The sequence below is a fragment of the Globicephala melas genome, chromosome 18 (genome assembly GCF_963455315.2).
Source record: "Globicephala melas chromosome 18, mGloMel1.2, whole genome shotgun sequence".
Lineage (NCBI taxonomy): Eukaryota > Metazoa > Chordata > Mammalia > Artiodactyla > Delphinidae > Globicephala > Globicephala melas.
In genome coordinates, this window is record NC_083331.1 from 78148003 (window position 1) to 78162502 (window position 14500).

General features: G+C 64.8%; 1 protein-coding gene across 14 annotated transcripts in view; it reads left to right on the forward strand.

Annotated features, from left to right (window-relative positions):
* MCF2L (MCF.2 cell line derived transforming sequence like) overlaps positions 1-14500 on the forward strand; it is a 117002-nt gene that overhangs the window by 91976 nt on the left and 10526 nt on the right. For all 14 annotated transcript variants that reach the window (XM_030856704.2, XM_060288211.2, XM_060288209.1 and 11 more), the window contains 17 exons: positions 221-340; positions 2222-2338; positions 2721-2870; positions 3534-3658; positions 3990-4104; positions 5158-5277; positions 5776-5967; positions 6373-6564; positions 6927-7086; positions 7799-7872; positions 8112-8185; positions 9237-9303; positions 9887-10002; positions 11217-11286; positions 12529-12621; positions 12724-12816; positions 13593-13718. In XM_030856704.2, coding sequence (XP_030712564.2) covers positions 221-340; positions 2222-2338; positions 2721-2870; positions 3534-3658; positions 3990-4104; positions 5158-5277; positions 5776-5967; positions 6373-6564; positions 6927-7086; positions 7799-7872; positions 8112-8185; positions 9237-9303; positions 9887-10002; positions 11217-11286; positions 12529-12621; positions 12724-12816; positions 13593-13718 — 2004 coding nt within the window. The remainder of the gene's footprint in view (positions 1-220; positions 341-2221; positions 2339-2720; positions 2871-3533; positions 3659-3989; positions 4105-5157; positions 5278-5775; positions 5968-6372; positions 6565-6926; positions 7087-7798; positions 7873-8111; positions 8186-9236; positions 9304-9886; positions 10003-11216; positions 11287-12528; positions 12622-12723; positions 12817-13592; positions 13719-14500) is intronic.

Here is a 14500-nt window from a genome sequence, read left to right on the forward strand (position 1 = left end):
CCAAGCAGTGTGACTTTTGTGCTTTTCTGTAAGAAATGGTGATGCTCTAACAGTGCAGTGTCTGTAACCATTTCCACTTTAGTCTGACGTTGGCGTGCTGGAAACGCCCGCTCTGGTGGGCTGGTCCTCCCCGTTGGGACCGAGGGCCGGTGCGGGCGTGGGGACCCGGCTGGCAGCCGTGCTGCCCGCAGACAGAGCCGCAGCCCTCTGTCCCCTGCAGGCATCCTTCCCAGCAAACCTCCAGCTTGTCCTCGTCCTGCGCCCAACGGGATTTTTCCAAAGGACGCTCTCTGACCTCGCCTTCAGGTTCAACAGAGATGACTTTAAGATGAAGGTACCGGTAAGTGCTCACCTCCTGTGAGGAGTGGCCCGGCTCCACCTGGGCACGGGGGCGAGGGGGCCAGGGAAGTGGGTGTGAGCGACCCCCAGCTGCAGAGGGACCCCTTTCTCGCCTTCTCACTCCGGCCAGCACAGGGCAGCCCCTTTAAAGGCAGAGGTTGCAGGGATCCCTTAGAAGCTGTGCACCCAGGAAGCCTGCGTCCCCCCAGGGAGGCCGGCCCACGTTGAGCCAGGTACCCAGAGCAACCCAGTTGGAAGGGGTTGCCCGGCAACGCGCCCGTTACCAAGAGGACAGAGCCCACCCCCAGCACCTTAGAACCTCTCCAACAAGACCAGCCAGGTTTCTCTTGGAATCTGAGAATGCCGGTGTGGGTCACCGTCCCCGAGGTTGTCCCCTGCTCTCCGCGCTCAGGACAGAGGGTGCTTTGCCGGCCGGGGCCAGGTGTGCAGGCCACACTCAGCGGCCCTAGACCTCAGGCTCCAGGGTTTGAGGGGAAGGGGGTGCACCCGTTTTCGTAGCATCAAAAGCCTTGGTTTCTGATGCTGGGGGCAGGGGTCTGTGCTCCCCAGGCCGCAGCCCGGCCCTCCCTCCGCCGAGCCATCTCCTGGGCACCAACGTCTCAGGGACCCTGTGAGGCGGTGACATTTGCCCATATTTGGCGAGTGACCCTCGCTAACAAGAGACCCCGGGTCACAGGAAACAAGGCTGGGGTCCCACCCTAAGTGTGGTGGTTGCCCTGCACGTGGCCCCGTGGGGCTGAGCCCGTGAGTTCTCGAAACACGGTTTCACAGAATTCGTCGCCAGCATCTCCTGTTCCCTGGCCCATTTTGGATCATTCTTTAGAATTAGAGAAGCATCATCTCGGGAAGGCTGCTGCTACAGTGTGTCCACGTCAGTGTGCTGGTGCCTGTGCTGACCTCGGTGCTAAGTAGAAAACGTCCAGAGGGGCGGTGTGTTCTCGCCTTTTCTGTCGTGGTTCAGTAGACACGAAGCAGGTAGAAGTCACGGAGGAAGAGTGTTAGGTCCTTGGATAGTGGACCGACCCGTCCCTGGTCCTGTTGGCGTGAATCAGGCTGACCTGGGGGAACGGCCTTGCCGGACGGCAAAGAGAGACCAGATACCTCCGCTGAGAACTGACATCGTAGCCTGTTCTTAAGTGAAAGTTATGTCTCAGTCGGGGGGCCTCACGTGGGCCCCCGACGGCGGGGCAGGTGGTCCTCCGGGTCTCAGTGGCACTCTGACCTCCCACGTCGGGATACAGTTGACCTGGGACGTGTCAGGTGTCCCCTCGGCCCCCAGCGAGCTCAGAGTTTAATAAAACACGAGGTGGTGTCGAGTGGCGCGTGGGCTGAGCCTCCCAGGACCTCGGCAGCAGGAACTGACAGCTTGCAAAGCAAAGGCTGTATTTTTATCCAGGCTCATGGATGGAATGACCTCAGAAGGACAAGAGCAAGATAGGAAGTAAGACTCATCCGTGTGGAAGAGCCTCCGGGGCCACCCGTTCTCCCCAAAGGCAGCTGTGCCGTGCTGGGCACCTACCCCGCCCCCGCGCAGCCTCCCGGTCTCAGCAGGAATGCGGACAGACCCGCGGCTTTGGGGTCCGTGCGGCTCCGTTAGCACGAGGGCCCCCTCACCCATCAGATGCCCGGTGTCGGCAGCGTGCCCGGCTCCATCCAGGTCTTTGCTCGACCCCAGCAGCGGTCGTCTGGTGAGACCGGTCATCGTACACTCGTCTCACGGATGGGAGAGCCGAGGCCCAGGGGGCGCCGCGCCCTGCCCTCCGTGGAGGAGCCGGGAGACGCCTTCCGTCCACGCCTACCTCGGCCCCTCCGTCTGCGTGTGCGGGGCGCTCTGCTTACGGGCGGCTCTCATCCTCCCCAGGTCATAATGCTGAGCTCCGTCCCGGAATTACACAGCTACATTGACAAGTCCCAGCTGACCGAGGACCTGGGCGGGACCCTGGATTACTGCCACTCCAGGTGGCTCTGCCACCGCACAGTGAGTCCCCTGCGTCCTCCGTAACCATAGTCAATCCAGCAGGGCTGCTTTTGCCTTAAGGTGCCGCCTGTTCCAAAGACCTCTTCCCGTCTACCCGGGTTTTCTCCCCGAGGATGAGCAGGTGGTCTCCGTGGACGTTAGTCCGAAGGAGGAACGCGAGTCATGAGTCGGGACTGGCTTTCCTGGGCTCAGGACAGAGAAGAAGGAGAAGCACGAGCTGGGTTCTCGGCACTCGCCCTCCGAGGAGGGTGCAGAGCCCGTGTTTGTGAAGGAGCCGAGGCCGAGGCGCAGGCGGGGAGACGGGCTGGGCTGCGGCCAAGCTTCCAGGCGCGGGAGCCGCAGCGCGTCAGCAGCTCCGTGAGGGTGCTTTCCTCCCCACCAGGCGATAGAGAGCTTCGCCCTCCTGGTTAAGCAGACGGCTCAGATGCTGCAGGCCTTCGGGACCGAGCTGGCCGAGACGGAGCTGCCCAACGACGTACAGTCCACGAGCTCCGTGCTCCGTGCCCACACGGAGAAGAAGGACAGGGCCAAGGTGCGTGCGCAGGCGGGTGGTGCAGGGAGGGGCGTCTGGGAGGCTCCCGAGCTGGCTGCCCTGCAGGGAAGCTGAACCTCCCTTCCAAGCAACGTCTCTGGTTGGCCCTGCTGTCCTGCTGCCGGGCCCTGCTGATCAGGGCAACGAGACAGCATCCCCGGCACCCCGGGAGCGGGGGGCGGACTCAGACGCCTGAGCCCGACCAAGTGGTCGCGGCACACAACCGGCGTCCTGGTCAACGCGATCGGGACTGTGCCCCCGAGGCCGCCGCGCGATGCGGGCTTTGAGTTGGTGGAGGCCGTGACCCACTGCTGGTGCTTGGCAGCCACCCCCTACCCGCCAAGAGAGCCCTCACGCCGTCCGGCCCCCGGCAGCGGGCCACGGGAGCGGACACCGGGGGTCTGGTTTCCTGTTACCCTGTCCAGTCCCACTGCCTGGGAGACCCGTAACCCTAGCCCTTCCCCGTTCACGGTGGGAGCGCCTCCCCAGCACTGCTGGGCGGTCAGCAGAGGGTCTGGGGGACAGGCGGAGGCCACCGTGTGCCCACCTGATTGTCGTCACCTTCACACTCCCCTGCGGGGCCGGGCGCCACGGAGCCCACCACCGGGGGCCAAGTCCAGGGCCCGGCGGCCTGGGGTGATGGGCGGCGCGCTCTTCCCACAGGAGGACATGAGGCTGGCGCTGGACGAGGGGCGGAGCGTCCTGGAGAGCATCCGGGAGCCGCTGGCCCGGGGCCCGGAGCAGAGCCCGAACCAGGACCAGCTGGACAGTCAGAGCACCGTGCAGAGGTGAGGCCGGGGCCGGCGGGGTCAGGGCGGCAGCGCGTGGCCTGCAGGCGCAGAGGCCCTCGCCGCTTCCTCGTGCCCTGAGCTGAGGTTGCGAATGACAGGCCCAAACGGCCACGTCTGCACCTTTTAAACCAACACACTCAGCACAACCACCCGCCCCAGGCGGCTCCGAGAGACCCAGGGCGTCGAGGGCGAGGGCAGGGCCCCGGGGGGAGACAGACCCCGGCCCCCCGAGCCCTCCGATGTGCCCCCTCGCGTGTGGAGGGCAGACCGAGCGCCCCGCCCGCTTGGCGCTGCAGGGGCCCCGCATGGCTGCCGTCCCCTCTCGCAGGCTCCTGGCCCAGCTGAGTGAAACCGAGGCCGCCTTCGATGAGTTTTGGGCAAAGCATCAGCGAAAACTGGAGCAGTGCCTGCAGCTCCGGCACTTCGAGCAGGACTTCCGAGAGGTGAGAGGCCGGGGCTCGGGGGGCCTGCGGGTGGGCGCCCGGCACTGCGGCTGCGGAAGGCCGCTGACAGCGCGCGGTGAGAACTGGCTCGTCAGCCACACGGAGCCGCGCGGGGCCGCGGGATGGGCTTGGACTACGTGAGTGATGAGTAAACCATTGCCGACGAAGGTCGTAGAAACTCTGTCCCGCGCCCTTCATCCTTCTCCATCACGGTGGTTTTAGCTGTTCTGGTTCCTTTGCCTTTCCGTGTAAATTTAAAATAATCTCGTCTACGAGACAAGATTTGCCTACGAGGAAATCCTGCTGGGCTCTGTCAGGAACGGTGTTGAACCTGTACCTCAATCTGGGGAGAATCAGCGCCTTCACTGTGCCGAGTCCTCCACTCAGTGAACGTGCACGTCGGTCCATTTATTTAGATTTTCTTACATTTCTTTCACCAGTGCTGTGTGGTTTGCACGAGTTCAGTACGTGTTTTGTTTGATTTACGTGTACGTGTTCCGTTTCTTAAGCAATTGTAGATGGTGTTGTATTTTTAATTTCGGCGTCCATGTGCTCATTGCTATCTGTGGAAGTACAGCTGGGTTTTTGTATATTTATCTCGTCTCCTGAAACCTTGCTGAACTCAATCTGGGAGTCGTTTGGTAGAGTTTCGGGGTTTCTCCACATAGACGATCAGGTCATGTGCAAACAAATGGCTTGATTTCTTCCTGTTTGATCTGTATGTCTTCATTTGTTTATTTTTTAAATTGTTTGCCCCGTTGCCCGGAGAGAGCTTCCACCGCTCGCGTAACGGTAGTGAGGGCGGGCGTCCCTGCCCTGCCCCCAGTCTCACGGGGAAGGCGTCTCGCCGTCGTTGCGCCTGTGGCGTCGGCAGTGGGGTCGCCGTAGAGGCTGCTTCTCAAATCGAGGAAGTTTCCCTCTGGCTCTGCTTCTGAGAGGGCTCCGGGCCCCGCCCCTCCCTGCGCGCCCCGTTTCTGCGGCATATACCCCCCTTCTTCTCTCCTTCTTCTCACTGCTCTCCCTGCCTGGTCTCTCACCCCCACTCCGTCGCAGGTCAAAGCCGCCTTGGACGTGTTGGCCCAGAAGATCACGACCTTCACCGACGTGGGGAACAGCCTGGCGCATGTGCAGCACCTCCTGAAGGACCTCGCCAGCTTTGAGGAGAAGTCCAGTGTAAGAAGGGACGTGGGCGGCAGGCGCGCGGCGGCCTGGGGACGCTGTGCTCAGTGTCACCGTCCCCGCAGAGGCCCCCGTCCCTGCCCTGAGCCCCGTGGGCAGGGGGAGGGGCGGCTACCTGGCCCACTCACCCCCACTGACCCCCGTCTCACCCTCAGTGACCCCCATCCCACCACCACTGACCCCCGTCCCACCCTCACTGACCCCCATCCCACCTCACTGACCCCCATCCCACCTCACTGACCTCTGTCCCACCCCACTGACCCCCGTCCCACCCCCGCTGACCCCCATCCCAGCCCACTGACCCCCGTCCCAGCCCACTGACCCCCGTCCCACCTCACTGACCCCCGTCCCAGCCCACTGACCCCCGTCCCACCTCACTGACCCCCATCCCACCCCCGCTGACCCCCACGCCCACCCCTGCCGACCCCTGGCAGGAAGTGGTGCCCCTTTGCCCCAAGAACCAGGCTGAGCCGGTCTCTGGCGGCTCCACAGGCGGTCACGCAGCGGGCCCGCACCCTGGCCCTGGAGGGTGAGCGGCTCATCGAGCTGAAGCACTACGCCGTGGACTCCATCCGCCCCAAGTGCCACGAGCTCCGCCAGCTGTGTGACCAGTTTGCAGCTGACGTCGGGCGGAGGAGAGGGCTGCTGGGCAGGGCGCTGGATCTGCACGGCCTCCTCGAGGCGGTAGGCCCCCCAGCCCGGCGCACACACCCCACGCCCCGCGGCCCCGCGGGGACGCTCCTGCCGTGGGCTGGGCCCCAGGCACCGGTGAAAAACGGCCCTTTCCTGTGGCCCAGAAGGTCCCGTCCCGACACGGAAGCGTTTATAGGACTCGCCTGCCACAACTGGCCGTTTCTTTAAGAAACCCAGAGGCTGACTGTCCAGCCAGTTCCCTGCACTTGGTCCTCAGCGTGGGTGCGTCCCGTCCCGGGCGATCCACTTGGTTTCAGGCCTGCGTCCCCCAGGGGAGCCCTCTGGACGTAGGGGCAGGACAGGGACGCTACGTCCTGCAGGTGGTCCCAAAGCACAGCGGTCAGCGGGCCACGGGAGACGCCAGGACAGCTTCCAAGGTGCCTTGTCTCCCTCCAGTCCATGAAGTGGTGTGACGAGGGCATCTACCTGCTGGCCTCGCAGCCGGTGGACAAGTGCCAGGCCCAGGACGGCGCCGAGGCGGCCCTCCAGGAGGTCGAGAAGTTTCTGGAGATGCGTGCGGAAAACAAGATCCAGGAGCTCAGTAAAATCTACCAGGACTACGAACCCATCCTCACCCGAGACCTGCTGGTGAGGAGACAGCCTCTCACCTGTTCGACGACGGGTTACTCTGATGATGCCCAGAGACACCGGGCGATCGGGGGGAGGAGAGCAGAGGGTGCCTTTCGGGCCGGACGTCGCTCCCGGGCCCCCCACGCCCGTACGGGGTCCCCGCCTGCGGGGAGGGCCCTTGCTCGGTGCCGACAGTGAGACGAAACCGGACTCCTCACTCGGCCGCTGTCTGCGCCACACCGCCGGCCGCTCGCCGGGCTCCAGGCCCGGGCCCCTCCCCCCTCGGTGCCCCCCGCCTGCCAAGGGCAGCGCGGGGGCCACGTGCGTCGCGGCAGCTCTCGGGAGGTGTCCTGATGAGCTCGTCACCCCCTTCCCTGCAGGAGCACGTGCAGAAGGTCTTCCGGAAGCAGGAGAGTGTGGAGGAGATGTTTCACCGGAGACAGGCGAGCCTCAAGAAGCTGGCCGCCAAGCAGACGCGGCCCGTGCAGCCGGTGGCCCCCCGGCCAGAGGCGCCCGCGAAATCGCCCTGCCCCTCCCCGGGTACGGGCGGTCGCCCCTCCCCCTGGGCAAGGCCCTCCTTCCCCCCAGCCCATTGCGTAAATGATAAAGTGTCATCGGCCCTCGGCCTGCTCATTCCTGTGCTCACATCCGTGCCACTCCCCGTTGCTGTGGCTGGACGGGGACCGCCTGACTGTCGGGGCCTTTCCTGGGCTCATCCCGCCCGTCTGTCCTTGGCGCCGTAGCCGGGATGGTCTTCCCCTCGCGCAGCTCGGCCCTCCACCCCGAAGCCTCCTGGTTCCCCAGTGCAGCGCTTCTGGAAGGCACAGCTGGACGCGAGGCCTTTCCTAAGGCCCCTCCCATCACCTCCTGTCGGCAGACGCGCTGCCCAGCACCAGCAGGGCTCCCGCTGCTTTCTACAGCTGTGGCTGGTGTGGGCCGTCGGCGCTGAGAGACCCTGAGCCCGGCGCGCAGGGCCCATTCGGAGGCCTCCAGGCGCCGAGTTCTCCCCCGTCACCTGGGAGCCAGGCCGCACTGGGAAGTGGTGGACGGTGGGCGCCCCACGCGCCCGGAGCCCCGTTTCCTTGCTCTGTACCTGACTGTGCTTTCCCCACCCTGCTTTGGGCTGCTCGCAGCTTTTCCTCCAAAAGTTAAAAAGACACACTCAAGAGCACACCGACGGTCCTGGATAAGCTTTTCACCTCCAGGCAGTAGGGTGCGAGGTCCCACTCCTGTCCACTTCTTTCCAACCCAGGCATCCGGAGAGGCTCCGAGATCCACAGTTCTGAGGGCAGCGTGCTCCGGAGGGGGCCCTACAGGAGGGCCAGGGTGAGTGCCCGTCCCCACCGCCCGGTCCCCTCCCTGCCCCCGGCCCCCCCGGCGCTCCTCCGTGCACACAGGCCAGCGCACCTGGGGGGCATCCTCTGCTCCTGCCCCATCCCTCCCTCCGGGCCGCCCCATCCTGCCTGCGGGGCCTCGACCGGCAGGAGGTTGGGTTATGGAAGCAGGGCGTCCGGCTGCACCTTCTCGTCTCTGAAAGCACGATGTGGGCCCCCCTTTCTCCCCAGAGTGAAGTGAGCGAGGGCCGGCAGGGCCGCGGCCGCTCCACCGGGGACGAGGAGAGCCTGGCCGTCCTGCGGAGGTGAGTGGCCTGCCTTTCCCCCCAGCAGGTCTGAGGACAAGCGTGACCCACCGGAGCTCAGCCCCTGGGGAGGGTCTGTACGTAAAGGAGCCAGAGGCGGTGGGACCAGAGGCCCGTGTTGTCCCTCCCTGGGCCCAGGGCACCCGGCTAGTGGATGCAGCCCCAGGCCACTCTCGCAGGGCCAGCCTCGGACCCACCCCCGCCGGCCCTGTCTCCTCGGGACGGGCCCCTCCTGCCGCCCACGAGCCTTTCCGACCCTCCGCTCCACGTGCTGGTGCCGGGCGTCACTTCTCTTTCTTGGTCTCTCCCCACCGCAACCCTGTGGAGGCTCTGCTCGCCCCACACCCGCCCTGGGCACCCCGCATGCTCCAGCCCCACCCAGATGCCGGGAGAGTGTCTGTCTCTGCACGGACGCACTGCTGGGCTCCAAACTCTGGGCTGGGCAGGAAGGCACTGCCCACGTGCTTCCCAGGCTGGCGGTCGCTCTCCCGCAGGGCCCCTGCCTGCCAGCCGAGCTGGATCGTCCATAGCTCCACGAAGGCAGCCTGCACTCGGCGCCCTCCTGCGCCCACTCTGAAACCCTGCTCAGACCCCACACTGCCCAGCCTCCCACAGGGATGTCCTCCCCGCCGAGCTCACGCCGCCCTCCCGCCCGCGGTGGGGAGGGAACCCGAGCCTTCCTCTCCCGCGACCTGTCCCACCCTGTGCGGAGCACGGGCACTTTGAACGGCGCCAGGGCCAGCTGACGTGCCGGCTGCCGCCTGCTCCACGATCCCCACCCTTGGCTCCGTTTTCTGTGCGTGAAAACAGGAAGCTTGGTCACAGGCAGTTAGAAGGTGGTCCTGGTCCGTAAGGCGAGGTCTGAGTGGCCGGTTTGCAAGCCAGGCCCTCCCGGGAGCCCTAACCTGACGGCACGTAGACGATCCCCAGGGGGTCGCTGCAGAGCCGCTGCCTGCGGGCGGCCAGCGGGGCCTCGGGCGCTGGGAGCCCAGGGCGCCTCAGGGGACGGTTGGGAAGCTGCCCCTGCATGAAGGCCGTCGCCCATCCACAGGCACGTGATGAACGAGCTTCTGGACACGGAGCGGGTCTACGTGGAGGAGCTGCTGTGCATCCTGGAGGTGAGGCGCCGGCGCCGCCGCGCCGTGTGGTCTCGTGGCCACGACACGGCTCTGCCGACAGCCCAGGGCTGGAGGCCACTCGCCTGTCCGTCCCCGGGACGGGGCGCTGGCTGCAGGTGTACTGGCACTGGGCCGTGTTTGCGGCCGGAGGGCAGCCGTGCCTGACCCTCCCTGGGTGGGGGGCTGTAGCCTGGGGGCGGCAGAAGGGCTTCTGGGTGCGGGACTGTTCTATCGTGGGGTGTGGGCAGTGGTCACGGGTGCGGACACAGAGATGACGCACCCACAGGACTTGTCCTCTTCATGGAAGGTGCGCCTGAATTTACTGAATTTAAAAAGGTTCAAAGGGAGGAGGATGGAACCACCCTCCCTCCCAAAAAACATAATTGGTGCCGCTTCTAATTCACTCGTCTTTCTGGTGCTGGTCCGGAGAATCACCTTAGATGGTCAGTGAATGAATTTGAGGTGGATTCGATTTCTGAAGCCTGAGACAGCGTCACTTCCCCGCTTGGCGGCCACGTGGAGACCAGGCTTATGCGGGGCTGATGGGCCTGGGCTTCCCCGCTGACCCCTCCCCGCTCCGCAGGGCTACGCTGCTGAGATGGACAACCCTTTAATGACACACCTCATCTCGACGGGACTTCAAAACAAGAAGGATGTTCTGTTTGGAAACATGGAAGAAATTTACCACTTTCATAACAGGTCAGGCCCTCCCTCGGGTCGCCCACGGGCCTCAGGTTATGCTTTGCTGGGGGAGAAGATTCCTCCCTCCCTCTCAAGAGGGATAAGCGGACGGGCAGCGGGTTTGGTAGGGCGTGCCCAGGGTAGCTCCCTGGGCGGCGGTGAGTTACAAGGGCCGCCCACAGAGGGAGGAAGCGGGAGCTGGCCCCCCAGGTGTGCGCACTAGGCCCTTCTGGGTGACACCGAAGCCACACCCCTTGGTGACGCCCCTTGCCCAGCCCGTCTCGAAAGGACGGCAACACCACAAGTTCCTTCCTGCCCGCCCTCCCCTCGTGGGAGCACCCGTGGCCTCTCTGTGGCTGTGGGGAAAGGGTGCGTGGTCCTCCTGGGCCCGCTCACCCTCAGCAGTCTCGGGGGCTCTCGGGGAAGATCCGTGGTGGGCAGCCGTCTAGCAGAGAGAAGCAGGTTGGCAGCACGAGCCTGTGGTCCTGAGGAAAGGCCGCTGTGCACGACCCCTCCTGTGCTGCCCGGCCCTCCCCTCCGCTGGACTCCAGGAGACACTGGGGCTTCTGTCTGGTCACTCACTTTCACCCTCTGTCCTCAGCCTCTGTCACCTGCCGCTTATAACGGAGGTGTCAGGTCTCACCTGAGCCGCAGCTGGAGGCTTCCTTTGGGGATTAGAGTGAGCAGGTGGCCTGGTCCCCCTGCTCCCTCAGCATCCTCGCCCCGGCCTAGGGTCTCGGCCCGTCCTCGGTTCTGGGGCCCTGGAGGGATTTACCCAGTGGACAGATGCGAGTCAGGAACCTAGAGGAAAACTCAGCCCGCAGGCTCAGGGGCAGTGCTTTGTGGAGGAGGGTCCCGGGGGCAGAGCCAAGATCCCTGACGTCTGCAGAAAACCCGCGGAGCACACGGGCTGTGAGGGCCTCGAGATGCTCCCGTCTGCTGCTGTGGACTCTTCATCCATGTTTGTGCTGATGGAGCGTCTCCCAACTTCTGTGTGAGCGCAACACCAGAAACACAGCATCCCCATGGGGCCACGGCTGCATGAACCTGAGAGTCTGGTGCAGTCGGGACCCCAGGCCCCGAAATCAGGTGGCGCGTCCTTGCCCCCACAGCCCCCGCGGCCGTCCAGTCAGGATGAGCGCTGGCCAGAGAATGGCGTCTGATGGCTTGTGACGGGTGCCGTCTTGTGCTGGCGTTGTTCATGTGACCTATTGCAAACTTTCTTTGTCTAGAATATTCCTGAGGGAGCTGGAGAACTACATAGACTGCCCAGAGCTGGTTGGAAGGTGCTTTCTAGAAAGGGTAGGTGACTCTCAAATGCATACTTCGCCATGCCTTAACTCTTACAGTTACTCCTCGCGGTCATATGGCTTTAAGTTCTGTCACAGTCCCCGTCTAACCAACCGGAATCACAAGGACGAATGTTTCCAGTTTAGCTGAGACGCTTTGTGGTAGGGCCAGAAGAATACAGTTTTGTCTGAAGCCAAATTAGCCCAAAAAAAAGAGAGACTATAAAGCATCAGCTTTGAGAGATGCCAGGATGACACAGCGTCTAAGTTTGGATTTGCAAGCGTACGGGTAGCTGACGCTCCTTCCTGCTGGGGTTGGTTTCGTGCTGGTCTTGCCGATCAGGACTCCCGCGCTCACCAGCTGACCCTGCACGTCACTCGTGCTCTGAAGCTGTAGACGCACCCTCCTTCCGGCGGGACGATCGCTAGCGTGGGGGTTTGTGGCGAGGCTCTGGGAGCGGGAGGGGATGCGGGATGCGGGATGCGGGATGCAGGATGCTGTCTCCCCCGACCCTGCTGCATGGATCCTGGTGAACTGCTGACTCAGCAGCAGGGGGCGCACTTCCTTCCTCCCAGTAGTGAAAAGGTCGCCTTCACAACGCAAGCCGGAGGCCGAGGCTCCCTGTCAGGAATTGGCATCGAGGGGCAGAGGGAGGAAAGAAGGGGCCATGTTTGTGCCCCGCTCGGCCTGGCCCTGGGGAGCGCCTCCCTGTGCTCTCTGAGAATCGGGGCTGGGGGAGCACCGCGCCGTGGCTCGGGGGACCCGTGAGCGGTGCAGGCTCTCAGGCCGCCCCTGGCCTGCGGAACCCGGAGCGCGGGTGGAGGCGGCAGCCACTGCTTTCCCCAGCCCGCTGGCCGTCGGATGCGCACGCAAGCGTGAGCACCACTGTGTAGCTGAGCCCTGGGGAGTCTCTTTACAGAGTCGGTGCTGGTCCTGCATTTCTTTTCAGTCTGTTATCTCTGAGGCCAAAGCCAGCCGTATGGACCTAATCTTTTATAAAAGAAGTACCCAGACTAGGGCAGCCCTGAGAACTGAACTTCTGGGGGGCTGTTACCTGGCTGCCCGCCAATGACAGCCATGGCGTCTGAGATGGAGGCGTGACCCGGATTCGGGGGGAGGCCAGGCTGGTCCCGGAGGTGCCGTGCGTCCTGGCGCGGAGGGGCATGACTCAGCAGCGGGGTCAGCCCACCTCCGGGCGCTGAGGTCCCCGTGAGCGCAGAGGCGCCCTGCGACTCGGCCCCTGTCCCGCCGCAGATGGAGCAGTTCCAGGTCTACGAGAAGTACTGCCAGAACAAGCCGCGCTCCGAGAGCCTGTGGAGACAGTGCTCCGACTGCCCGTTCTTCCAGGTGTGTCTCCTGGCTCCCTTGAGCGGGGACGTTCCTTTACTGCTTGACTCTCAGACAAGGAAGAGCGTCAGCCGTCTAAGGCAGAGGTTCTGGTGGTTGCAGGAATGCCAGAAGAAGCTGGACCACAAGCTGAGCCTCGACTCCTACCTGCTGAAGCCAGTCCAGAGGATCACCAAGTACCAGCTGCTGCTCAAGGTGAGAGGCCGGGCGGCCACACCTGGCCGGGCGTCCCCCAGAGCCCCCTCCCCGCCTGGCCCCCCCGCCAGCCGCACACCATTTAATGGCGGCCGCCCCGACCCGTCCCTGAACCCTGTGGTCTCTGGGCACCTTCTTCCCGTCTCTGCGAGGCCCTGGCTCTTCACACGCCTTTGTGGAGGGCCTGTTGTGCGCTGCCCATTGTCGGGCATCAGGGACACAGGGGGCAACAGGCGGGCAGACCCTGCCCCACAGGGCACATGCGAGGCTGCCTGTGTCCTGCTGTCTTGGGGGCCCAGCAGACCTGAGAATGGGTGTGAAGAGCTGTAACAGATGTTCTTTCAGGGTTCAGATCTGGACGGAAGGAGTAATGGCTTAGAGGCGGGGAGATGGGAGCTGCAGCGGGGGTGGGGCTGGGTGCTCGCCCAGGCCAGGCGCTGCGAGGGGCCTGCCCTTGCCCAGCTCAGGGACAAGCCCGATCTGCAGCTGCGAGGGCTGGGGTGTAGGCCCGCAGCGGCCGGGAAGGTGGCTTCCTGAGGCGCTCTGGGGCCAGGGGCTCGGGCAGGCCCCCCGGAGGGGGGAGGGCGTGAGTGTCTGAGTGCGTGTGGGGTGTTGTCCCCGCCGGCGACGACTGCTCAGGGAGCCGCACACGGGTCCCGAAGGTCGGTGCCCGGGGCTGCCCAGGGCCTTCACCTGTGGGGCAGAGCACGGGCATCCCAGCCGCTCTCGGTGGAGTGGCGGGGTTCAGTGTCCAGACGGGCGTGGAACCTCCCCAGGAGATGCTGAAATACAGCAAGAGCTGCGAGGGGGCCGAGGACCTGCAGGAGGCCCTGAGCTCCATCCTGGGCATCCTCAAGGCTGTGAACGACTCCATGCACCTGATCGCCATCACGGGCTATGAGGTGAGGCCCCGACCCTGTCCTGCAGGGGGAGCCCACGAGCCGGCGGCGGGGCCTCAGGCCGTCCCGGTGCCAGCGCGGGCCCTACTCGCGCACCCCCCAGAACGCCGTCAGACCCGGTTCTGGCTGGGCCGCGGCCGCCTTGCACGCGGCTCACCAGCCTGTGCGGCAGCCAGGGCGCCTCGCCCCGTGGCTGCACCTCAGCGCAGAGGCGGCTCCGAAAACACCTCCCTCCCGGCCTTTCCCTGAACCCGTTTTGTTCTCGGTGACGCCCGTGTGGGCGCGACCTTGAGACCCCGCCTCCTGGCCCTCCGCACCCGCGTCAGGCCGCGCACGGTTCCTGTCCTCTCTGTAAATCCGCTCAGCACTCGCCTCTGTTTTTTCATTAATAGACTTTCTTTCTGGAGCAGTAGCGGGTTCACAGCAAAACTGAGGGGAACGCGCAGGGGTTTCCCACCCAGCCACCCCCGTCCGGCCCGCCCCGTGGAGTCGGGCGTTTGTCACAGCCGACGGCCTCCACTGGCGTGTCGCCCAGAGTCCACGGCCCACGGCAGGGTCACTCTGGGGGTTTGGACAAACCGATGACCTGTGTCCCGCACGGTAGCGTCACACAGAGCAGCCCACTGCCCTAGACACCCCTGGGCTCCCCTGTTCATCCCCGCAGACCCCCTGCGACCCCCGACCTTTCCAGCACACCACAGACTTGCCTCTCCCGGGTGTCGGGCCGTTGGACCCCGCAGAGTGCAGCCCGGCCTCCCAGACGGGCTCCTCGGCCGCACGTGCTC